This window comes from Schistocerca cancellata, chromosome 9 (genome assembly GCF_023864275.1).
Source record: "Schistocerca cancellata isolate TAMUIC-IGC-003103 chromosome 9, iqSchCanc2.1, whole genome shotgun sequence".
In the NCBI taxonomy this organism is placed as follows: Eukaryota; Metazoa; Arthropoda; class Insecta; order Orthoptera; family Acrididae; genus Schistocerca; species Schistocerca cancellata.
In genome coordinates this window covers 443,412,167-443,438,795 of record NC_064634.1, presented here as the reverse complement: position 1 = coordinate 443,438,795, position 26,629 = coordinate 443,412,167, and the positions used below count along the sequence as shown (strand labels likewise).

At 41.2% G+C, this 26,629-nt stretch overlaps 1 protein-coding gene across 1 annotated transcript in view; it reads left to right on the top strand.

The window, feature by feature from the left end:
• Window positions 1–26,629, top strand: part of LOC126101551 (Fanconi anemia group D2 protein) — a 225,542-nt gene that overhangs the window by 129,852 nt on the left and 69,061 nt on the right. The window contains exons 15-16 of the mRNA XM_049912189.1: window positions 9,360–9,618; window positions 19,459–19,607. Of these exons, the coding sequence (XP_049768146.1) occupies window positions 9,360–9,618; window positions 19,459–19,607 (408 nt within the window). The remainder of the gene's footprint in view (window positions 1–9,359; window positions 9,619–19,458; window positions 19,608–26,629) is intronic.

The following is a 26,629-nucleotide window of genomic DNA, read 5'->3' as shown; positions in this document are numbered from 1 at the left end:
TTGTATGTGTCATTAATTTCTGTGTGATGACTGAAGTTAATATTTTGTATATTGTTGGTAGGCATGTTATGGGGCGATATTTAGCTGGGTTTGCTGTGTCTGCTTGATCTTCAGGTTTCAGATAGGTTATTCCATGTGCAAGTGTATCAGGGAATGTGTATGAGTCTGCAATGTAACTGTTAAATAATTTAGTTAGATGTGAATGTGTTGAGGTGAGCTTCTTTAGCCAGTAATTTGCTATTTTATCATTTCCAGGGGCTTTCCAATTGTGTGTAGAATTAATTGCTCGGGTGACTTCATGTTGCAAAATTATCACTTCAGGCATTTGTGGTATCATCTTGTATGTGTCTGTTTCTGCTTGTATCCACCGTGCATGCCTGTTATGTTGTACCGGGTTTGACCATATGCTGCTCCAGAAGTGTTCCATGTCTGTTATGTTCGGTGGATTGTCTATTTTAATGTGTGTGTTATCCATTGTTTGGTAAAATCTCTTTTGGTTTGTGTTGAATGTTTGGTTTTGTTTCCTTCTATTTTCACTTTTTTTTGTATCTTCTAAGTCGTTTGGCCAATGCTTGTAATTTCTGCTTCTTTTCATCTAATTGCTCTATTGCTTCTTGTTGTGAGATTTTACCTAACCTTTTTTGTTTTTTGCGTGATATTTCATTTCTTATAAATTGTGTTAGCTGTCCAATGTCTTTTCTCAGTTTTTCTATTCTGATCTGTAGCCTGTGTTGCCATGCTGGTTTTGTGGGTTTCTTCTGTGTGTTGGTTTGTTCTGATCTCTGCCTAGTGTGTATATTTAGTGTAGTGAGTGCTCCTATATAAACCAGTAGTTGTAACTCTTCCATAGTTGTGTTTTCATTTATTTTGTTGTGTATGATTGTGTTGATAGTTTTTATTGTTGTTTCGACTTGTGAGTTATTTGGCGGTCTATGCAGGAATGGTCTAATGTCTGTATTTGTGTCTTTGTATTCTATATATGCCAGCTGAAATTTCTCTTCTATGTCTAACACATGTGTCTCTTCGTGTTCTATTTGTGCTTGTTCTGGTGGCTGTCTTAAGATTTCGTTTTCCTCTGATTGTTTAATTGATGCGTGTTGGTCTTTGTTTGTTTGCTCTGGGATGTTTGAGTCCATTACTGTGTTTTCTTCTTCTTCTGATTGCACATTATTTTGTTCCAGTATTTGTTGTACTTGTTGTTTGATGTTTTCTAATTCTGACTGGGGTATCCTGTTATTTTTGATTATTACACGGATCTGATCAGCTAGTCGTTGTTCTGTTAAAAATTTTAATTCCGGGTATCTGGTAATAAATGTTGTGTATACTTGTGATCTGTATCCAGTTGTGTTGGTTCCTAGGTTTGTTGCTTGGTAATAACAGAACATGAGGTGTCAATTGACTTCATCTGACCATCTCATCCTCTGTCTTTGTTTTCCTTCTAGGGTGGTTGCAGGAAGCATATCCTGCAAAACACCTCTATTTGGATTTAAATCATTTTCCAGTTGGCTAGCAGTGTCGTTACCATTGTGGGCGGGCATAGGGTTCAAGCGTCGTCCCCGACCATGACGGCGCTTGTCCGAGGCCTCTTTAGTTCTGTCCTGAACCAAGTAATCACACTAAAAGGGGGGTTAGCCCTATTAGTGGTTTGTTCTTTTCGTCGCCTTTTACGACTGGCAGAACATACCGGAGGCCTATTCTTCTCCCGGGCCTCCACGGGGTTTATTATTATTATTATTATTATTTGCTCTAGAATTTTTTAAATATTTCATTTGGTATTTTATTTACCTCTTGTTTTGGAAAAAAGGGGACAAGTTTTTCTTTGAGAAGAATATTTGTTTTGGTTTCTTCTGCTATAGAGTTAGCAGAGTTATTCAGCCATAAATTTATTGTCAGTGGCTGTGCTCTCCTGTAATTTGGGCTGCAGGCTTAATTCATTGCAGAAGTCAGCTATTTTAATCTATCCTAAATTGCCAAGTTTGTTGGTAAGTAGTGTGGCATTAGCAAATTATTATGTAACTTAGGTTTACTTATTTGTTGGTCCAACAGCAGTTTTGTGCTCTCTTACACTCAGGACTGTTGTGAACCTTCACAAAATAGTCCCTGGCTTTTCTCTGGACCTATCCAAATCCTGGTGTGAAGAGACTGCCACAAAATCACACAACACTTATCTTCTCCCTCACCAGTGCAGTAGCTGGTATCTTTGGTGTGGGAGGTTAGATAATGGGCAGTTGGTTGGAGGTGTTGCTCAATAGGGCCGAAATTCTTTCAGTGGCCACAATAATCTGCCACAATGGGGCATCCGGGGTTGTTGGGTTTGTGGATTTTGGGGACCATGTAGAAGGTGGGTGTGCAGGGTGTCTTAGGGGTGAGGAGGGACATGAATTCAAGGGAGAGGTTCTGGGAAGGGCCTAAGACTCTAAGCAGGGATTGGAGTTTGTGTTGGATTTTGGAGATGGGGTCACTCTGGCAGAGTTTATAGGTGGAGGAGTCAGATAATTGGTGGAGGCCTTCTGCCAGGTAGTCACTGCAATTATAACAAAAGTGGTGGAACCTTTGTCTGCAGGTAAGATGATTAGGTCAGGATTTGTTTTGTGGTTGTGTATGGCTATTCTTTCTTCAGCTGAAAGGTTGGGGTTCTGAGAAAGGAACCTGGGGAAGGATGGTGCGGTCAAGTTGGAGGTAAGGAATTCCTGAAAGATCAGCATGTGGTTAGGTGGGAGGGGGAGATCAAGGTTGGATAGTGGTTTGAACGGGGAGAGACAGGGTTGAGTCTTGGAATTAGGCTGGCTTTGGTTAGAGTGATTGGTGGCAAAGAATTGTTTCCATTGCAGGGATCGAGAGAAGGAGAGTAGGTCTTTGACAAGTCCAGCATGGTTAAATTTGAGTGTAGTGCTAAAGGTGAGGCCCTTGGATAGGCCTGAAACTTCTGTGGAGCTGAGGGTTTTTGTGGAATGGTTAACAACAATGTTACAGATATGGTTCTGCTCTGGTGTGGTGAAGTATTGGTAGGGAGATGTGCAAATTGAAAAAGTCAGTGAGGCAGGTGCTGTGAGAGGTGGACAAGGAGTAACACTGTGGGTTGGGTGGGGGTTGGATAATGACATCCTACTGCCCCAAGAACCAGCCACAAAGGAATGCCCCATTCATCACCAAATACCACCCTGTACTGGAACAACTGAACACCATCCTTTGTCAGGGCTTTGATTACCCATCATCATGCCCTGAAATGAGAGACTTCTTACCTGAGATCCTTTCCACTCCCTCCTAAAATAGTGTTACATTGCCCACCTGACTTACACAACATCCTGGTCCATTCCCACGCCACTCTTAATCCCAACCCCTTGCCACAAGAATCAAATCTCTGTGGTATCACAGGTTTATCATACCTCATCAGGAGCTGGGCCACCAGTGAAAGCAGCCATGTCATATACCAGCTTTGCTGCAGTCATTGCACACCTTGTTATATTGGTATGTCTACCAACCATTGTCTGCCAGGATGAACAGCCATTGCCAAACTATGGCACAACATGCTGCTGAACATACCGTATTTACTCGAATCTAAGCCGCACTCGAATCTAAGCCGCACCTGAAAAATGAGACTCGAAATCAAGGAAAAAAAATTTCCCGAATCTAAGCCGCACCTGAAATTTGAGACTCGAAATTCAAGAGGAGAGAAAAGTTTTAGGCCGCACCTCCAAATCGAAACAAAGTTGGTCCATTTTAATATGAGACACAATTTAGCCCGAATGAATGACGATACAACTATAGTAGTTTGGTTCGAGTCGTAAGCTTAGCAGTTAAGCTTTACCAGGTAGCCATTGCTATGCGGTAGGCGCTCCGTCCGTATTGATACGGGTGCCCTTCCTTTTTCACGTGCTTCGTCTGGTTTGAATCGATTGCTTATTTTTCTTTGATCTGATAAGTGCCATTTTCTTTGTTATAGGTGTTAACGTCACTCTAAGCTGAAAATGCATTACTGTACTGTCTCATGCATTGTTTGTCGCATTCTGATAGTGCGTGATCACGACCTGTCGCCGCTCGCGGCATGGCTTGCTTTTCTGCGCACTACCGCGACTTAAAAGAGAGAGAGGAATTGTCTCATTAGCGAAACAATGGCAAGAGACTGCTATTTATTGTTACTTACACTGCTGCTTTCTTTGATAATGATCAACAAGAACTAAATAATAGACTGCGTATGATAGAAGATGTTCTGAACGAGAGTTTAGCGACAATGTTTCCCCGTTTGAAAATCTTTGCAGACGCCGCTTTAGTACATTACATTACATTCTGCACAGAAATTAGTCATCTTAGATTTAAAAATCTAGTCAATTGCGGTGCTTCATTTCTGAATGTATCACTATTAGCCATAAGAACAATACGAATATAAACAAAACATGATATGTATATTCTTCCGCGTTTGCTGTTGTCTCACTCTAGCTTCGTAGTTTATTAGGCAGATAGGATTTAAATAAGATAGCAGCAAACATGAAAGAATACATCGCAAAATGTTTATATTCGTATTACTCTTATGGCGAAGAGAATACTGCATGTGATTCACAATTCATAAAAGTTCCTATTAGCAACCATCTCTTCTCACAGGTAGAAAAAAATTCAGAACATAGAGTTAGCCATATTGACAAAAACCGCGAACAGTCTTGCCAGTCGGATTTTCGTAGTACATTGAACTGCTGCTACATTCGAAGATGAACAATACGGAATTTGTATTTACTTCGTTGTTTCGTTGGATAACTCGGGGCGGAGAAAAAAGCTCGTCTTCCGCTACATATTTTCGACGGCAGAAGTTAGTTGTGGCGGCACCTTCCGCTTACTTTGCACTCGATTCTAAGCCGCAGGCAGTTTTTTGGATTACAAAAACCGGAAAAAAAGTGCGGCTTAGATTCGAGTAAATACGGTAACATGCTGAAATGCGCAGATGGGAGTTACCCTTACAACACATTCTCCATGCTCATAATTATCCCAGTCTCAACCTACAGTAACAAACTGTCCCCACACCTGCCACCCAACAGTTTCCACCCCCTCTGCCGTATCAGCTCCTCCCCATTCTTGTCTCCCAACCCCTTTGTTGGTGCCCTCTCCAATGCACTCGCCCATCCTTCCCCACTCCTCTAATTTTTTGCTCCATTTACCACATCCCCTGCCCTTCAGCCTCACAGCCACAGGTCTATCCCACCACATCGGGGCCGGGCTACCTGTGAAAGCAGTCATGTCATTTACCAGCTCTTCTGCAGTCTCTGCACACCTTTTTATATTGGTACGACTAGCAACAAACTGTCCATCAGGACAAACAGCCACTGCCAAATTGTGGGCAAGAGGAAAGTAGACCACTCTGTGGCACAACAGCACCAGCTTTTCTGAACTGTGCAGATGGGAGTTACCCTTACAACACATACTCCACTCTCGTACTTATCCAACCTACAGTAACATTCTGTCCCCACACCCTCCACCCAACAGTTTCCACCCTGTCTGTCATATCACCTCCTCCTCATTCTCGTCTCCCACCTTCTTTGTTTGCCGCCCTCTGCCAATGCACCTGCCTATCTTTCCTCGCTCCACTTGTATTTTGCTCTGTGTTCCCCACCTCCTGCCCCACAACCGCCTGGCACTGTACCTGTTGACATTGTAGTCCCTGCACACTCCAACAGACGGCACTCCTCTACCCCTTCTCCTTCCTCACCCCCTCCAGATTTCTGCTTCCATCCCATGTGACAGTTGCATTCTGGCCCGAGGTGCCGGAGTTGGCAGTCGTGTGCGTGAGGTTTGCTTGCTTGTGTGAATGAGCGGTATATGCTCCTCTTTTTCTGATGAGGGCAGTGGATGAAAGCTTGTGTGTAAGTGTCTTTTAATTGTGCCTGTTTGCAAGTTAACATGTCATCTTTACAGTAAGAAGCAATAATTCTTTTCCTACATTGTTGATATTCCATCCTAGAGTTTCCATTGTTTAATCAAATGTAAAGTCTTCTAAGTAAACAAAGTATTATAGATGGCATCAGAGTGGCGTAAATAATGTCTTTAAAGTTTATTTCTTATTTTTCTACTTTTAAGAGTATTAATGACCTTTTTCTTCATCCAGTAACATTTTGTCTGTCACTCTGACTCTTTCAGCTAATGCCATTTTTAATTTTCATTGGCAACCTAATATTATCGACATGTGAACAGGATATTTAGTAGCTTTAATTCCTAACCTTTTGGATATGCATGAGTTAATCATATGAGTGTGTAACATTTCATTAACTCAAAAAGAGATGCCATCAATAATCGTGTCACTAAAAAGAAGGACGTACTTTGAATATCCTATTGAAATCTTCCTACCTTTTAGGTATTAATGTAATCTACATTCAAAATGTGTTGTGTGGTTAACTACCAGTCATTTAGAATACCAAAGGTTTGGTGTACTTCTTGCCATATTAGTTCTAGGAACAGATATGTTTTCAGAAACTGTATCATTCTTATGAATTGCAATTATGAATATTTCCTCCTCCTTGATAAATTTTTGCAGGCACCCTTATTTGTGGGTACCTCAAAAGTCAATACCAGATTCTGTATTGACACTAGACAAAGTTTAACAAGCCCAAATGAAGACATAGTGCAAGTTATACTAGGTGTGTGACTAATATAGGTACAAATCAAAGAAGTGAGCAGAGGAGAATGAAACAAGCAAATAATCATAATAAACATACGCATGAGTGCAATCACACCCATGTTACAATACTGTTAATATCTAAGGCTACGTGTATGTTGCAACTTCACCCTTGGCACGTTGCTGTCACTTAGTTGAGTAGGTTACATTCATTGGTCTGATAAGAAGAATGACCTTGAAGCAACCAACAGCTCAAGTTTTGGGTTGTGCCATCAATTTTTGAGCAGCAAGGCTGTAGCATAAACAGCCGTATGTTCTAGGTACCAGTTCCCACAGTGAACAGCAAATGCTGTGCGCGTGAGTAGCATTTGAAATGGATGGCATGGTTCCACATACATTTTCAGATGAAGAAATGGCCAATATGCATATCAGGTTTGGGCATACCAATGGTAGTACATGGGAGGCAGCACGATTGTATCATGGAAAGTTTTCCCTTAGAAGAAAACAAGAAAGCAGAGTGTTTACTAGGTCCCATCAGCACCTGCGTGAGATGTGTTCACCAAGATGTCTGAAATCTGCAAGCAGCCGTCTTTCTCCATCTCAATAGTAAATTGCAAGGGCACAATTGGGCATTCAGTGTATTGAAAGGCCACTTGTACTGACCTTTATTTGCAATCTACTTGTTGCCATCATCCTGCACAAATGATGGGCATTCTAAAGACCTTGATCCACCAAGCCTATACCATCTCAGATGCCGATAGCCAGCAAATGGAACTGGAACACCTGCAGCCTATTTTCCTGAATAACAGGTATTCGTCTCAACAAGTGCAGAGACTGCTACAGATGTACAAACAACATAACAAGAGGATGAGGCCTACAAAACGACTGCTTGTCTACCATATATTGGATATGTTTCAGCTATTAGGCAGAAAATTAAGAAGACATAAAGTTAAAGTAATGTTTCAGCTTCTTTCCAAAATGTCAGTGCTTTTGGTATCTGTTAAAGACGACTTAGAATTGCTCAAAGCAAATGTTTACAGAATTCCATGTGCAGGGGCAAAATTTTATATAGGACAAACAATGCTATATAGCATTGCTTATATAGGACAAACAGTGCAGGATCGCATACTTTCCTTCTCCAAGCACATAAGTCCACTATTGCTGATCACTGTAGTTCTGTTGGTCGTTCAATGACATGTAATAAAAAATGCTAGTCCATACGTCAAACTTTTTGAGCTCAGTCATCAATGAATGACTGGAAATATGACTATCTGAATCAGAACTGTGGTTTCCAATTAAATTCTGAATGGGACCCAGTTATAGAAAAACTTCGTGCTTTGCGTAATCAGTGTCATCCTGCAATCTTACTGTGTGAAAATAATCATTTTGGTATCAAAGAGGTGAGCTTTCACCATGGAGGGCATGCAGAGCAATGCATAGACTTATCGCAAAAGGACGTGCGCTCAAGCAATGCATGTGAAGGCCAGGTAGGACACCATGTATGTGCTGGCAGGAACTTAAATAGGGGAGCTCAATATTTTGCTCATCACTATTCACCTGAAGATGGCTCTAAGACTCTGTGCCAAAATATCATACCAGCAAGTTACAGACATTTGGCAGTTCTGAAATTTTATACATAGAGCAGTCTGTATGCCGGGAAAGTTTTGTATTTCACAAGTGTATCAGTTATGTCATGTCAATACTGTGGCCTCTCACGTCCCCCGATTTGAATCCATTGGTTTTCCTGTGTATGATTATTTAAATCCTTTGATATGTTGTTGATAGTATTGATGAACTCTGGGAATGCATTGTGAATAGATTTCAGTGCTTTCAGAACACATCTGGGGTTTTTGAACATTTACAGGTATCAGTAAGTAGACATACAGATGCCTTCACATAAATTGTGATTGTGTGGAACACTTGTTTTAAAGTGTTTTTCCTCAAGTGCCTATTTGTAGTTGGGATCCTCTGGATGTAATACATCGAACTGGGGAAAACATCAGTTTATGCGCCTATGTTTCATTGCCATTATTTGCTCCTTTCATTATCCTCTACTCACCCCACTCACCTGTAGCAGTCAAACAGCCTGTATATGTAGGCTGAGTTTTCTTTGCGTGAATGAAGCTTATATGTTACAAGGTGTTACAATTTAACATTATTGCTTAAACAAGAAAAATATCATCAGTTATTTCTTTGGTCTCTGCTGAATTTGGAATTATCATTAATAAGTGACATGCAGCTCAATTTGTGGCCATAAGAATTAGTAAAGTGTAATTTGGTCTCACATACAACATAAATTGGTTCAGGGAGATTTAAAATTTCAACCTGGAAAAACTTGTGCTCTCTGGGAAATCTTTTGAAGAAGTAAAGTTGTCAACCTGTTCATTCTCACACTAACCTGTTCTGAATATATTGCTTAATGGCAAATGCTTGTAATTACATCTGTTGCAAGACAAAACTGACTAGTTTTAAAGTAAAGATTGGAAGAATTTCTATAGTTTCAAAGTATATTAAACATGATTTTTACAGCTTTCTTTGAAATTATTACAACCAGGCTTTATTACACAATGTTAAAGACAACTGGCAACCTGTCTCATTATCTGTGCATACAGATGCATTTGTATGTGAACCACTGAATGTGTAAATAGATGTAATGCAAATTGTGTAGTATGAGAGGACTCTTGTTGATAAATTTCATGATATTTTAATTCTGTCAGTGGCATAGCTTTATTAAAAGTGATAATAACTTTCTTGTCTTAAGGAATCTGGTAATCTTAAATTCATATCTACGACTCTTACGGCTCATCAAGATGCTGACTTGCTCAGGTGTACTGGATGAAATTGATGCTTTGCTTGTGTGTGGTGTCGTCATGCCAGAATATGAAGATGAGGATGATTTCAGGTTCATGGAACCTGATCAGAAGCAAGTGATACTCGATTCTCTTTTCTACTGTATTAATTGGTTTAGGGAGCTGATAAATGCTTTTGTGCTTCAAAAGAGTGCTCTTTTGAAAGAGAAGGTAAGTCATTGAGAAATTTTGTTTCATATTAACATGTTTGTACTGTAAATTCAGAGTTAATATTCAAGCTTTGTTCAGCTTCTTTAGACATATAGAGTCTGTTGCACATTTACGCTTAATGGAATTTCAGTCGTTTGGTTGTTACCTGTCAGTCATCGTAAGTTTTATGGGTTCAATATTATAGGTCACACACCAGATTATCACATCACATCTGTATTTAATTGTAAAATTTGTGAGAAATGTGCATGCTATGGAAGGGGGATCAGGGCATGTTGTTTTCTGTACTGGGAAGATGTTGAGTCACAGACAGGCACAACAGAAAGACTGTGAAACAAATAAGGTTTCAACCAAAAAGACTTCTTCTGAAGTAGACAACATGCATTCATGCAAACACAGCTCATATGCCCAAGACCGTCGTCTTTGGCTGCCAACATCTGGTCTCAGCAGCCAGAGACAATGTTTGTTTGTTTGTTTGTGTGTGTGTGTTTTGTGCACTTCAGAAGAAGGCCTTGTGGCCAAAAGCCTATTTGTTTAGCAGTCTTTTTGTCGTGCCTGTCTGTGACTCCACATCCCCACTATGTGGAGAGTACCAATATATCCTTTTATAGTATTTTCATTATTCCATCGTGTGTTTTACGTTGTTTGGTTAGTTGTCTATTGCTACATTCATTATTTAAGGCTGGTTCTTGAAACTTTGTAAGTAGGCTTTCTTCGGATAGTTTGCTTCACATCTTCAGATGTCTGCCAGTGCAATTTCTGCTGTGTCACTGTGACATTTGCTCACAGCACCATTTGTGCTGCCCTTCTCTGTATACACTCAGTATCCCCCGTTAGTCCTATTTGGCATTGGTGACTCTCCATCCAAGATAGCATGCTGCGTCCTCCCTATCAAGAAATCATCTATCCAGTAAAAAATTTCCCTTGTTACCCCATTCCATCACACTTTTGACAATAAGTGTAGGTATTGTACTGAGTCAAATGCTTTTAGGAAATCAAGAAACGCTGCGTGTATCTGGCTTCATTGATCCATGTTTTTCAGGGTGTTGTGTGAGAGAAGCTTGAGTTGGAATATCAACAGTATTAGGAAAAGAATAGAGTGCTGCTCACTGTAAAGATAACCCATTGAGTTGCAGACAGACACAATGAGAAGACTGTTAAACATTATAACTTTTGGCCAAAGCCTTCTTCAGCAAACACACACGTGCGCCCCCCCTCCCCCCCCCCCCCCCCCCACACACACACACGCACACATGCATGCACGCACACACACGCGCACCCAAGCAAGCACATCTCACGCACACATGATTACAACCAATGGCACCTCTGATAGAATGCAACTGTTGCATGAATAGCAATATGGAATGGGGCAGGAGAGGGGAAGGGGTAGCAGGGTATGTGGGGGGGGGGGGGGGGAGGGGAGAGAAGAGCACTGTCTGGTGGGGTGTGCAGGGACTAGAGACTGCCAGACGCAGCATTGGGAGACAGTACATAGGGGTTGGGTTTCATGTGTTGAGTATTTTCAGAATACATTCAGGTTGACAAGGAGGTCATTCTGTTCAAGATATTTTACATCTACATGGTTACTCAGCAAATTACCTTTAAGTGCCTGGCAGAGTGTTCATCGAACCACCTTCACAATTCTCTATTGTTTCAGTCTCATATAGGGCACAGAATGACCGAACACCTATATATCTTTCCTTATGAGCTCTGATTTCCCTTATTTTATCATGGTGATCATTTCTCTGTGTGTAGATCTGTGTCAACAAAATATTTTCACATTCGGAGGAGAAAGTTGGTGATTGGAATTCCGTGAGAAAATTCTGCCACAACTAAAAACACCTTTGTTTTAATGATGTCCATTCCAAATCCTGTATCATTTAAGTTACTCACTCTCCCCAATTTCGCAATAATACAAAACATGCTGCACTACTTTGAACTTTTTCGATGTACTCCGTCAATCGTATCTGGTAAGGCTCCAACACTGTGCAGCAGTATTCTGAAAGAGGACAGGCAAGCATAGTGTAGACGGTCTCCTTAGTGATCTGTTACATTTTCTAAGTGTCCTGCCAATAAAATGCAGTCTTTGGTTAGCCTTCCCCACAAAATTTTCTATGAGTGCCTTTCAATTTAAGTTGTTCATAATTCTAATTCCTAGGTATTTAGTTGAATTTATGGCGTTCAGATTTGACTGATTTATTCTGCAACTGCAGTTTAATGGATTCCTTTTAGCAGTCATGTGGATTACCTCACACTTTTCGTTATTTAGGGTGAATTTCCAGTTTCACACCATACAGATACCTTTCTTAAATCATTTTGCAATTTTGTTTTGATCTTCTGATGAAGTCGATAAATGACAGCGTCATCTGCAAACAACCTAAGAGGGCTGCTCAGATTGTTTCCCAAATCGTTCATATATACAAGGAACACTACCTTGGGGAATGCCAGAAATCACTTTTGTTTTACTTGATGACTTTCCATCAGTTACTGTGAACTGTGACATCTCTGACAGAAAATCACTAATCCAGTCACATAACTGAGACAATATTCCATAAGCACACAATTTCACTACCAGCCGCTTGTGTGGTACAGTGTCAAAAGCCTTCCAAAATCCAGAAATATGGAATCAGTTTGAAATCCCTTGTCAATAGCACTCAACACTTCATGCGACTAAAGAGCTAGTTGAGTTTCACAAGAATGATGTTTTCTATATTCATGTTGACTGTGTGTCAATAGACTGTTTTCTTCGAGGTAATTCATAATGCTTGAACACAATATATGTTCTAAAATCCTGTTACATATTGATGTTAATATGGGCCTATAATTTAGTGGATTACTCCTACTACCTTTCTTGAATATTGGTGTGATCTGTGCAACTTTCCAGTCTTTGGGATGGATCTACTGTTGAGCGAATGGTTGTATATTGCATCAGCATACTCTGAAAGGAACCTAATTGGCATCAAGTCTGGACTGGAAGACTTGTTTTTATTAAGTGATTTAAGTTGCTTCACTACTCCGAGGATATTTATTTCTGTGTTACTCATGTTGGCAGCTGTTTTTGATTCGAATTCTGGAATATTTACTTAGTTTTCTTTTGTAAAGACATATCGAAAGGCTGTGTTTAGCAACTCTGCTTTGGCAGCACTGTCTTCGATAGTATCTCCACTACATTCGTGCAGAGAAGACATTAATTATGTCTTGCTGCTAGCATACTTTACATTCGACCAGAATCTCTTTGAATTTTCTGCCAGGTTTCGAGACAAAGTTTTGTTGTGGAACCTGTTATAAGCATCTCGCATTGAAATCCATGCTAAATTTCGAACTTCTGTAAAATATCGCCAATCTTGGGGATTTTGCGTCTCTTTAAATTTGTCATGGTTGTTTCGTTGTTTCTGCAAAAATGTTCTGACCTGTTTTGAGCACCAAGGAGGATCAGCTCCATCATTTGTTAATTTATTTGGTATCAATCTCTCAATTGCTGCCAATACTATTTCTTTGAATTCAAGCCACGTCTGGTCTGAGCTTACACTGTTAATTTGGAAGGAGTGGAAATTGTCTCTCAGGAAGGCATCAAGTGAATTTTTATCTGCTTTTTTGAATAGGTATATTTTTCATTTATTTTTGGAGGATTTGGGGGGTTACAATATTCAATCTCGCTATGACAACCCTGTGTTCACTAATCCCTGTATCCATTTTGATGTTCGTTTTTAACTCAGGATTATTTGTTGCTAAGGCGTTAGAATATTTTCTAAGGTTCTACAACAAATGGATGTCAAGGCTACTGGATGGTAGTTTTGTGGATCATTCTGCCATATGATTTGTGCTTCCTCCCAACTACTCGACACAGTTTTGTGTTTGTGGGTAAATTGCAGTTAAAAGAAGGCTAACTCAGCCGTAAATTGAGTATAGAATATATTAGGGCTCCAACAGCCCCTGGACCTTCGTTCATGTCAGTGATTTCAGCTGCTTCTCTATGCTGCTGACACTAATACTTATTTCCCCCATCTTCTCAGTTGTACAAGGCTAAATTGGGGAAATACTCCAGGGTTTTCTTTTGTAGAGGGACATTTGAAAACGGAGTTCAACATTCTGGTTTTGCTTTACTTTCCTCAGTTTCATTTCGCATCTCAACCATGAGTGTCTGGTCGCTAACTTTGATACCACTAACAGCCGTTACATATGACCAGAATTCCTTTGGGTTTTGTGATAGATCCTGTGACAATATTGTGTTAATATAGTCACTGATGGCCTCATGCATTGCCCTCATGACAGCCAAATGTGTTTAATTAAGTATCTCCCTAGCTACAGTACTATGTTTTGTTTTACACCTATTATACATTAGTCTACATTTTTTGAGAAGTTTGTTTACAGTGATTGTATGCAGTGGAGAGTCCTTCCTGTCATGAACTGCTCTATTAGGTACCTTTCTATTGAGTGCTTGGTGAACTAGTCTTCTAGCACTGCGCCATAGTGCTGTTTACTCCTCCCAAGAGCTAAATGATTTGAGTTCCTTATTGAAATTCAACACTACTGCCTCTATCTAATTTGCTGAATGTGTAAAACCTTCTATTTGTTTTAGTGATCCCTTGTGCTTTGGTAATAATTGGTGCTGCAAAAATCTCATGGTCACTGATACCTAGAGAGCTGAAAATTTTTGGCAAAATTCACATCTGTTGTTGGCAAAAATCATATCTGTATGTTTCTTTGTAAATGGTTATGTGAACAAATTTATAATGTTCTCACACTATTTGCCTTCAGGCCAAGACTTAATATGTTGAAATAACTTTCTGATGATAGGTGAGCTTTTTGACTGGAATGTTTTCTTTTCCAAAATGATCTTGGCCTATTTTCTTCCTCTGTCACTGTTTAAGCTTCCAATACGTTGTTTCTATTGAGAAGCAGCAGAATTTTTCCACCAGTGACTTTAGTGCTGTCTTGATTTAAGATGCAGTTAGGCTTTACCAGGCAGCCATTGCTATGCGTCATGCGCTCCGTCCGTATTTATACGGATACCCTTCCTTTTTCACGTGCTTCGTCTGATTTGAATCGATTGCTTATTTTGCTTTGATCTGATAAGTGCCGTTTTCTATGTTATAGGTGTTTATGTCAGTCACTCTAAGCTGAAAATGCATTACTATACTGTGTCATGCATTGTTTGTCGCATTCTGATAGTGCGTGTTTACGGCCTGTCGCTGCTCGCGGCATGGCTTGCTTTTGTGCGCGCTACTGCCGCCTACAATTAAAAAAAAGAGAGGAATCGTCTCATTAGCGAAACAATGGCAAGAGACTGCTATTCGTAGTTACTTACACTGCTGCTTTCTTTGATAATGATCAGCAAGAACCAAATAATACACTGCGTGTGATAGAACATGTTCTGAACGAGAGTTTGGCGAAAATTTTTCTCCGTTTGAAAATCTTTGCGGCCGCTTCTTTAGTACATCAAATTCTGCACAGAAATTAGTCATCTTAGATTTAAAAATCTAGTCAGTTGCCATGCTTCATTTCTGACTGTATCACTATTAGGCATAAGAGTAATACGAATATAAACATGACACGATACGTATATTCTTCCGCATTTGCTGTTGTCTCACTCTAGTTTCGTAGTTTATTAGGCAGACAGGATTTAAATGAGATAGAAGCAAACACGAAAGAATACATGGTAAAATGTTTATATTCGTATTATTCTTATGGTGAAGAGAATACTGCATGTGATTCACATTTCATCAGGTTACTATTAGCAACCATCTCTTCTCGCAGGTAGGAAAAAATTCAGAACGTAGAATTGGCCATATTGAAAAAATCCCAGTCTTGCCAGTTGGATTTTCGTAGTACATTAAAATTCTGCTACATTCGAAGATGAACAATACGGAATTTGTATTTACTTCGTTGGATAATGTATGAAAATGCAGTGATCGAAACTCGGGCGGAGAAAAAAAGCTCGTCTTCCAATTTTTTTTTAAATTTTATTTACTGACGCAGAGGTTTTGGCGCCAGTATTTATCTTTGTGCCTACAATGGATGCCTGTGTAGCGCTACATATATATGCGACGGCAGAAGTTAGTTGTGGCGGCACCTACCAATATTTTTCAGAACTTCCGCTTGCTTTGCACTCGATTCTAAGCCGCAGGCGGTTTTTTGGATTACAGAAACCAGAAAAAAGTGCGGCTTAGATTCGAGTAAATACGGTACTCTTGATGAACTGTGATATTGTGTTGAAGCTGCATGGGCAGCTGTACCTGTACACGCCATCCAAGCTCTTTTTGACTCAATGCCCAAGCGTATCAAGGCCATTATTACAGCCAGAGTTGGTTGTTCTGGGTATTGATTTCTCAGGATCTATGCACCCAAATTGCATGAAAATGTAAATCACATGTCAGTTCTAGTATAATATATTTGTCCAATGAATACCCGTTTATCATCTGCATTTCTTCTTGGTGTAGCAAATTTAATTGCCAATCGTGTAAGTATCTGATCACAAGTTTGACACCCCTCTACCCCCCCCCCCCCCCCCCCCCCCCCGCCCCTCCACCACCCCACCCCACCCTTGATATGTAGTCGTATTCAGATAGTCTTGCATGCAGTTTCAATTTCTATCTCAGTGCATATGAATTCCATTACCATTAGTCTGTGTTTTTTATATACGCTTAAATGTTACTCAAAAATCTCAGTGCTATCAATTTTGGGTTGTAACCAGCTCTGTAGGAGCAATTCGAACTCTTGCACTTTGTCATGCATGCTTCGACACTTCCATGTAAGCTTCGACACTTCCATGTCCCCTACAGCTATTGTTATCGAAATGGGATGCGGAGTCGCCTACTCTAAAACACCCTTGTGTGCACCCCACACTCAGTCAGCTACCAGGGTAGCATTGATATGTGTAGATCCATTTAGGGGGACTCTATAGCACTCAACCCTATGGTGCAAGTCTAATAAGTCACATCTTAGCTTGTCACAGAACGTTTGAAGTCTCTGCCTCAAGCCTTCCACTTGACACAGAACCAAGAGGACCATGATTGATCTGGGGACAATGATGCACATTGTGAGTCCCATTGAGGCTCCTTTAACAAGGCTAGTCTTGAAACTTCCTGGCAGATTAAAACTGTGTGCCGGACCGAGATTCGAACTCGGGGCCTTTGCCTTTCGTGGGCAAGTGCTCTACCAACTGAGCTACCCAAGCACGACTCATGCCACGTCCTCACAGCTTTACTTCTGCCAACTTTACAGAAGCTCTCCTGCGAACCTTGCAGAACTAGCACTCCTGAAAGAAAGGATATTGCGGAGACATGGCTTAGCCACAGCCTAGGGTGTCAGTGGGAAGTATCCAGAGAACCCGGACGGTGTAACACTGTGCCAAGATGTGCTGGCCGTGCACCAAGTCATCAACCTATCAGAACTCCGGAGATGGGAACTTGCCCTTCAGTATATTCTCTCCTCCCATTACCCACCAGGCATTGTGTGTGTGTGTGTGTGTGTGTGTGTGTGTGTGTGTGTGTGTGTGTGCGCGCGCGCGCGCGCGTGTGTGCGTGCGTGCTTGTGTGCGTGTGCGCACCTGTCCTTTTTTCCTCCTAAGGTAAGTCTTTCCTCTCCCGGGATTGGAATGACTCCTTACCCTCTCCCTTAAAACCCACATCCTTTCGTCTTTCCCTCTCCTTTCCTCTTTCCTGATGAGGCAACGTTGGGTTGCGAAAGCTTGAATTTTGTGTGTATGTTTGTGTTTGTTTGTGTGTCTATCGACGTGCCAGCGCTTTCGTTTGGTAAGTCAAGCATGTAACTCAAAATCAAGTGTGCAAGTATTGATAGGTATCATACTTCTTGTGGGAGAGACAGGATCCGCAAGAAAGGATAGTATTTGAGGTCTTTTGGTATCTCTGGTACACCACACATGGGAAATCTCCCAAGACATGCATTCACTGCAGCCTCTAATCATTTGACAGTAGTCAGGGTTATATCCAGCAGCTTATGATTGTCAACTAACTCATCCCATATTGGACAACAGGATCCATAGTGGGGCTGCATTGTGAAGGGCGCAGTGATTTTTTTAAAAAAAAAAAAAAAAAAAAAAAAAAAAAACTTAAACTAGAAACTTATTAATGTGCTGAAACTTTTTTGATGTAATATTCGCTAACAAACTTGAAAATAACTCTAATTTATGATTAATGCAGATATACACACTCCTGCTGAAAGGGAAACAGAAGTGTAACTTCTGAAAATTCTCAGAAATGTACATTAATTCACATTGACGTACACTGAAATTAGGGGTGAATGATTCTTTGAATGGGATCACGACTGCTGAAAGTGTAACATTACAGCACAAAATACTTTTATTTTATTTTACTTTCTTTTTTAAATTGCAGCACTTGGCCTTCAGAGATGCATAATACATCATGTCTCGTGCACTAGTTTATGTACAATGAACACGTAAAGCATCTTTAAATTTTACATTACGTTTTGGGCCTAAGTTTTTGATGTGAATTCATCTGATCATGTGATTTTACTCTGACACAAAAGAAATACCAGAAGTCAGTTTATATACATAAGTATGAATGAATAAATGTGTAAATTCTACGGAATTTGTGTTTAGCTGGTTTCGTGGGTGCCTTTTACTGTTGAGTGCTAAAATTGAACCCTCCAGCATCAATATACATCACAAAAACAAGATAATGGAAAATCCAGAGCAGAATAATGCCAATATTATGAAAAGGGTGGATTGCTACTCACCATATAGCAGAGATGCTGACACCCAAACCTTCAGATGTCAGACACGCCGATCGGTATCAGATGTTGTATGTAGATATAGTATCAACCAAAACACTGATTTAATTCATGTTGTCTGCTGTCATCCAGTAGAAAATGACTAAACGGTAATCAAAAGTCACATCAAAACTACGAAGCATAGGAAAAGTGTGTCTGTGAGCAATTGACTTGAAAATCTTGCGTAGGTGAGTTGGTAGAGCATCAGAGAATTGTACCAAAGGTCCTGCGTTCAAACCTCATTGATAACAATTTTTTTAAATTGTTCATGCATGAAACTGTTATATGGGAGAACATTTTCCTGACATGTGAAAGAACTTAAGTTTTGCAGCAGTGTTCCTTTGGCAGTGTGATTTCGCTTCATTAGTTAAAAATAGAAAACCTGTAGGTACATTTGTACGGATAGGTGTGGTGTTCAGTTGGACAGGTATATAAAAACTATACTGTATAGGTTTCCTACTGTGAAGTAATGAAGTGAAAGCAGACTGCCATAATAACACTACTAGAAACTCCGAAAAATCCTTTTACACGTCAGGAAAATTTTCCCCATATAACAGTTTCATGTGTAAACAGTTTATAAAAATTGTAATCAGTGGGGTTTGAATGCGGAACCTTTGGTACGATGATCTGATGTTCTACCAACTCACCTATGTGAGGTCAAATCAGTTGCTCACAGATGCACTTTTCATATTCTCCGTAGTTCTGGTGCTCCTTTTAATTACCATTTACGCATGTTCAGCACACAACAGGAACTAAATTGGTGGTTTGGTTGATACTCTGTCAACATACAAAGTTTGGTTGCGATCTGAGTGTCTGACATCTGGAGGTTCGGGTGTGAGTTGCAGCTTTTGGCCAAAAAGGCCTTTTTCCAAATTACATCACACACACACGCACACACACACACACACACACACACACACACACACACACACACACGAGAGCACTGTCTGGCTGCCAAGGAAGGACTGCGAGCACAAATCATAGTATTGTCATTATTCCATCCTGGATTTCCCATTGTTATATTAAAAAACTGGTGTCATTAGAAATAATGCAGGAATAATTATTGCTCTGAAATCAGTTTGTCTACAACAGGTCATGGTGCGCTTGCGTCAGGTGGTTGATCTGGAACATCGATTGGCTATGCTGATGTTAAGAGCTCCAGAAGGCTATGAACCTCCGCCATGCCAGTTCTATGCCACACAGCCTGTTGCTCAAATGAGCAAAAAGCCAGCTCGTGATGGGTAATATTTTAATTGTATTCTGAATTGTTTTGTGGCATCCTTTTCTTAACACCCTCCTCAGTGACAAATGCACGAATTTGCTTGTTAGAAACATTAGATAGTGTGCTTTGACAAAATGTTTGCAGAAAAAATAAGTTAGTGTTACATAAAGATTACTGTATTTACTCGAGTATAAGATGGCCCTAATTATAAGACAACAACATGTTTTTTCAAGAGGCTTCTTGAGAAAAATTTATTTTTAACATATTCTGACCAAGCAAAATTACCAACTGTTTTACTGAGTTGAAATATCTACCTAAAAAGTTAACATTATACCTATTTTAAATTATGCCATTTATTGGTTGTCTATATTTTGATAATACAAGGATTAATAAAACATGAAAAGAAATGGTTTGCATTAATTTGCGCACAGTTTTCTTTTGTACGTTGTTGACTTACTAATGTTGTCTTGCCTGAAGTATCACTATTTTTAATAATAATCCTAATAGCAGATAAGTGAAATTTATATCTTCATTGTCATAAATATTTGGTTGTTTCTTCTGAGTATGTTGCAATTTATGAGGTTGTAGTTATCGTGGGACTGGAGAAACAGCTGTTTTTATCTGGATTTCATTTCCCTGCTGACATGAGAATGTAACAATGTCTCTTGCTTTCAAACATACCATCTGTCAGCCACTGTCTCATTGACTGCGTAGGACTAGCAGGTGACACATGTTGTTTCATTCCCATCATGTCCCAGTGAGCATCAACAACATGGCAGCATGAAACACACAAATATGCCACTGGCCAAGACTTTTACTGTCTTCTGCAGAATTGAGTATTATACACTACTGGCCATTAAAATTGCTACACCAAGAAGAAATGCAGATGATAAACGGGTATTCATTGGACAAATATATTATACTAGAACTGACATGTGATTACATTTTCACGCAATGTGGGTGCATAGATCCTGAGAAATCAGTACCCAGAACAACCAACCTTGATACGCGTGGGCATTGAGTCAAACAGAGCTTGGATGGCGTGAATACCACAATTCATCTAGAGTAGTGACTGCCATATTGTGATGAGCCAGTTGCTCGGCCACCATTGACCAGACGTTTTCTGTTGGTGAGAGATCTGGAGAATGTGCTGGCCAGGGCAGCAGTCGAACATTTTCTGTATCCAGAAAGGCCTGTACAGGACCTGCAACATGCGGTCGTGCATTATCCTGCTGAAATGTAGGGTTTCGCAGGGATCGAATGAAGGGTAGAGCCACGGGTCATCACGAATCTGAAATGTAATGTCCACTGTTCAAAGTGCCGTCAACGCGAACAAAAGGTGACCAAGACGTGTAACCAATGGCACCCCATACCATCACGCTGGGTGATACGTCAGTATGGCAATGACGAATACACGCTTCCATTGTGCGTTCACTGTGATGTCGCCAAACACGGATGCGACCATCATGATGCTGTAAACAGAACCTGGATTCATCCGAAAAAATGATGTTTTGCCATTTGTGCACCCAGGTTCGTCATTGAGTACACCATTGCAGGCGCTCCTGTCTGTGATGCAGCGTCAAGGGTAACCGCAGCCATGGTCTCCGAGCTGATAGTCCATACTGCTGCAAATGTCGTCGAACTGTTCGGGCAGATTGTTGTTGTCTTGCAAACGTCCCCATCTGTTGTCTCAGGGATCAAGACGTGGCTGCACGATCCTTTACAGCCATGCGGGTAAGATACCTGTCATCTCGACTGCTAGTGATACAAGGCCATTGGGATCAAGCATGGCCAGGGTGTATACGACCCGGGACAACCGGGAAATCCGGGAAAAACCCGGGAATTTTTTCATCCGGGAGAAAACCGGGAAAAACCCGGGAATTTTTCGGAATTCCGGGAATTTTTCATTGTTTTAGCTTTCGGTTAAATTTTTGTAATTTTGACTGCAGAATTGATTTTCTAGCAAAGATCGTTATTGTATCCTGCTACTGGAGAATGATACTGCAGCAATAAAATATAAACGAGAGGGAAAAAAACTTTAGTGGCAAAGGAAATGTACAATTTACAACGAAACCCCGTGCACGCACAAGCGTCTGCAAATAGCAAAAATATGAAAAAGGCCGTAGGGCGCAGACTGTAATTCTTCGTAACAATGAACTGCTTGCTATGAGCATGACGTCGCAACTGTTCACATTAGGTTCGTTTGACCAATTACCAGCGGTGTGTTGCGCATGCGCATTTGACTCGCGTATAAGCAGTACCTTCTCCCGCTCCCCGCTACGGCGCTACTTGTAGTTTGGCTGTTTGAGTTGTAGTGGGGAGGGGGTTAACCTGCACGTGACCCATGTTTACGTTACGTGATTTCGCTGCTTCTCTTCGTTTACAGCTCCCACGTCACATGAAAACAAAACGGAGTTCTGTGGCCGTGAGCTATCAAGTGAATTAAAATACATTCACATGATTACGGAGGGGAAAAATATATTATTATTTTATTTCCAAGTTAGTAGCAGTCAAGCATTAATCGCCTTGCAGAACAATATTTTTGCAAGTTTGCTAAAGAAATTTGGCTTGATTAATCTTTCCGCTGAGGCGATCATTTTATTTGAAACGAAGTGTTTCATTCTACAGTATTGGCTAGTTCCAACTGTTCACTGAATTTCAAGTGCACGTTATCATCTTTTGCCATGTATGGCATTATGCCATAATAAAGAACCAAAAATGAGATCGCATAGTACTGGTACTCCAAGAAAATTTGAATCCCAAAAATCACACTGAAAAGCTTAATATCAGATGGGACCTGCTTCATCGTGAATCTGGATAAAGCCAATTTGCACTTCAAGCTGAATTATGCATTTTAGTATGGTTTACAAAATTCCGATGCTCTTTGGAGTATCGTCTGATGCCCTGTTTCTTTGATGGTGTAATCTAAGCTCTCTTAGTGCTTTATACACACGAACATGCTGGCTTCCTACACCACTGCAGTTGCACACGCACAATAATGTCTGTTTTCTGGCGCTCTCTGGCAACTGGTAAATCGAACCTATTTCTAACAGTCTCCGGGTAATATTGCGAACGGTGGTTAGAAAAGCGTTACTTTCAAAGTAAATTTCTTTTTACCCAAGATGAATTATGTTACGTGTGAGAAACAGGGATGGATATCTAAATCACAGAGCGTTCGAAACTCAACAGTTTGAGGACCAGCCACTTACAAAAATTTCGAGCCGCGAGACATTTATGTCATAATTTTAAATTTACTGGCATATTTGTGTGATGTATCTTAAAGTATAACACACGCTTCTGTTGTAGCGTGTTAATCTTAGAGACCAATATTATATGTGAAAGCTTAGCTTTTCTTGTAGATATACGGTACTGTGTACATTAATGTAAACCGTTAACTTTTCCTCTTGTGTGTTCGCGCTATGTAACAAGTGATGGTGCTATTGGCTGACTAAAACACGTGTCCTATGCTCTGAATAGCTGCTGTCGTCGTCTGGCGAGATTTCGTGGCTTGAGATATGACTCGCTTACAAAAGGACATATCATCCTCGGTTTCAACGCTCCGGAAACTAACGCGTTGTGTTTGGTGCAATTCGAATTTATACTTTCGTAATACGAAAATATGCAGCGTATATGTTGCTGCAAAACAAAGGTCTTTCCAAAACTTCTCTGCCCCCTCTTTTCTTTTTTTCCGGGAAGATCTACGCGATTGTATAAAACATTAACCATTCCAAGGATTGATAAGTTTTACAGTTGCGAGGGAAAATCTACGGAAAACGTACTGTCATTTAGCACGGAAAAGGTGTATTTTCGCCCGGGAAAAAGCATATTTTTTTAAACGGGATATCCGGGAGAAATCCGGGAATAATCCGGGAATTTTTTTTCCTTGTCCCCGTATACACCCTGATGGCGTTCTGTATTACCTTCCTGAACCCACTGATTCCATATTATGCTAACAGTCATTGCATCTCGACCAACACGAGCAGCAATGTCGCGATACCTTAAACCGCAATTGCGATAGGCTACAATGCGAACTTTATCAAAGTCGGAAACGTGATGGTACGCATTTCTCCTCCTTACACGAGGCATCACAGCAACGTTTCGCCATGCAACGCCGGTGAACTACTGTTTGTGTACGAGAAGCCGGTTGGAAACTTTCCTCATGTCAGCACATTGTAGGTGTTGCCACCGGCACCAATCTTGTGTGAATGCTCTGTAAAGCTAATCATTTGCATATCACAGCATCTTCTTTCTGTCGGTTAAATTTTGCGTCTGTAGCACGTCATCTTCGTGGTGTAGCAATTTTAAAGGCCAGTAGTGTAGTTGAGTATTTGCCCAATTTTAGTCATTTTAATTTCAGCCATAAATGAATTCAGGCAAACTCCAGTTTAAACGTGGTAGAGGTTCCTAAAAAGCCAAAGTATGCTATATAGATTTCCATGGTTGGCAACATGACATAATTTGCTGCCTGTTCATTACTCCAATCTTTGTACTCATATAGTCTTCAACCAAGCTGGTGTCACTGTTCCCTCTCCATAGTGCTGTGCTTAAGCAGCTGTGAAGGACGCACTGCAATGTCTTCTAGTGTGCAAGTCGTTGGTAACAACAGCAACTAATGTGTAAATAAAAGGTCACAGTCTCGGTTCATTCTAATTCTCGAACTTTGCTTGTCCCACCATCTAATGATGTCTGTTGGCAGTATCTCTGCGATGGCTCTTACTGTAGTAATTTATTGTCACAATAACAATTATAGTTTAATATGATTTATTTCATTTGTTAGACATTTTATTGTGGATTAATTTTCTTCTTGTTTCATTTGAATTTCACAATCGTGTTGTAAAGCTTATTAAAAGCTGGTAAAATTTTTATCCAGTTTTCTGATACTTGAACAGCAACCAAATTCCTCATTTTCGACCCACTTAGTAAACCATTACAGTTTCTCAAAATCAAATCAAATATTGAATCAAATGCTTCACAAAACAGTCAAATTTCAAGTAGAGCAATAGATTGTTGTAGGGGCTTGTGTATAGTTCCTTGTGTCCCTTGCAGTAGCACTACACAAGTCAAATGTCATGTGATTGTTCAGTGTCAGTACTGTCTGAGCATTTCAGCATATCGGGAAGTCATGAGCCGCCCCCAGGGGCTCAGCATTCATTTGCTAGGTACGGGCTTGGCGACCCCGGGGTTCCTGAGCTGGGGACTGGTAAGCGCCACCAGTCCCCCGTCACCGTAAGCTCTGAGTACACTTCAGCGACCACCGTGCGGCGCGGCGGTGGAATGTTGTGTGTCTCAGGGAATGGGGATCTTGGCTTGACCGGCCGGATCGCGAGGATGGAACAAACCTCTATAAAAAACCCCTCAGTCTTCCGGTGTGCTCCGCGCCTATGAGATGCATGGCTGTTGAGGTGGAACAGTCGCAAGCGGGCAACCTCTGGGGCACCTGCCACACCCCAGTTGTATAGGGCTTACTCAGGCACGCGGGGCTCTGTCTGAGCGGACCTTTAGTTCCCTAGCTGCTCGTGGGATCGAGATGGAACCCTCGAACGTTTCTTCTTTTCTTCCCAGCGGAAAGGGTGGGCCGCTGGTAGGTTCTAACACCCAATCTAACAAGAGGGCTCGTGTAGCCAGTCCTCCTGATTCAGGTACTAGTAACAGAACGCATTCTGCTTCTCAGAATGTGTTTCTCATAATTAAAAGAAAAGATGGGAGTTTTGAAAAAGTTTCGCCATTTTATATACAGAAGGGCTTAGAGGGTATTGCTGGCACGTTAAAGTCTGTAAAGCGATTGCGCAATGGCACCTTGCTGGTTGAAACATCTAGTTTCCAGCAAGTCCAGAACCTTCAGAAGGCACAATTTCTTGGGGAGTTTGCGATAGAGACTGAATTTCACAACACCTTGAACTACAGCAAGGGTGTTGTGACTTGCAGAGATCTCGTCGACATTCCCCAAGACGAACTGAAGTCTGAATGGTCCCGGGAAGGAATTGTCGACGTGCAACACGTTATGAAACGGGTGGATGGTCCTCTCATAAAAACTGACTCATTTATTCTTACGTTTAACAGCACCAAATTGCCAGAGCATGTGAAGGCAAGTTTCCTACGTCTCAGTGTACGGCCTTATTACCCCAATCCCATGCGGTGTTTTAAATGCCAACACTTTGGCCACACTACTCTCGGCTGTAAAGGGGAAGCCACTTGCGGGAAATGTGGTAAAGCCGCTCATGAGGGAGTTGATTGCTCCTCTCCTCCCAAGTGTGTCAACTGCTCTGGGGATCACCCTGTGTGGAGTAGGGAATGTAGAGTTTTCCTTGAGGAACGGAAGATCCAGGAACTTAAAACCACCAAACGCATCCCGCACGGTGAGGCAAAGAAAATTTACAAGTCCCTGCAGCCGCCCACGTTCGCTGCTTCCTTTTCTTCCGTTCTGAAACAGCCAGTCTTGAAAACTGATGCCGCTACACAAACGGAGGTTGCTACTGTCAGCACTGGCACCTGTGTTTGTCAATGTACATGTGCTGCTGCTGTTCCTTGTGAAGCGTGCTGCTCCTCCCCGGCCTTCTGACCAGGCCGTGGTAGCTGACGTCATGGAACTTCCTGCCCCTTCCCAGGTCCAGTCTTGTGCAATGCCTAGCGCTTCTACACCCCCTACCGCTTCTGAGGTTTTGGCTCCAATGCCACCTCAGGCCAGAAAATCGAAGCACAAGCCAAAGGTGAAGACTCGCCCGCTAAAGGAGACTGAAGTTCTACAGTCTGCTGATGTGGATGTCATTCTCTCTGACGTCTCTCTCGACTCCTCTTCTGAGGCGATGGAGGTAGATGTCAGACTGGGGCAATCGTCTCGCCCCAAAACTGAGCCTCCACCTGTTGCGGGCTCTCCTCCCCGACAGAAAGTGCGACTGAAGGTACTCCCGCCCTGATAGATGGCTCCCATTATTCAGTGGAACATGAATGGATTCCGGGCACATGTGGAGGGACTGCACCTCCTAGCACAGCAACGCCCCCTGTGCTTGTGTTTACAGGAAACACATCTAAAACAATCTGATG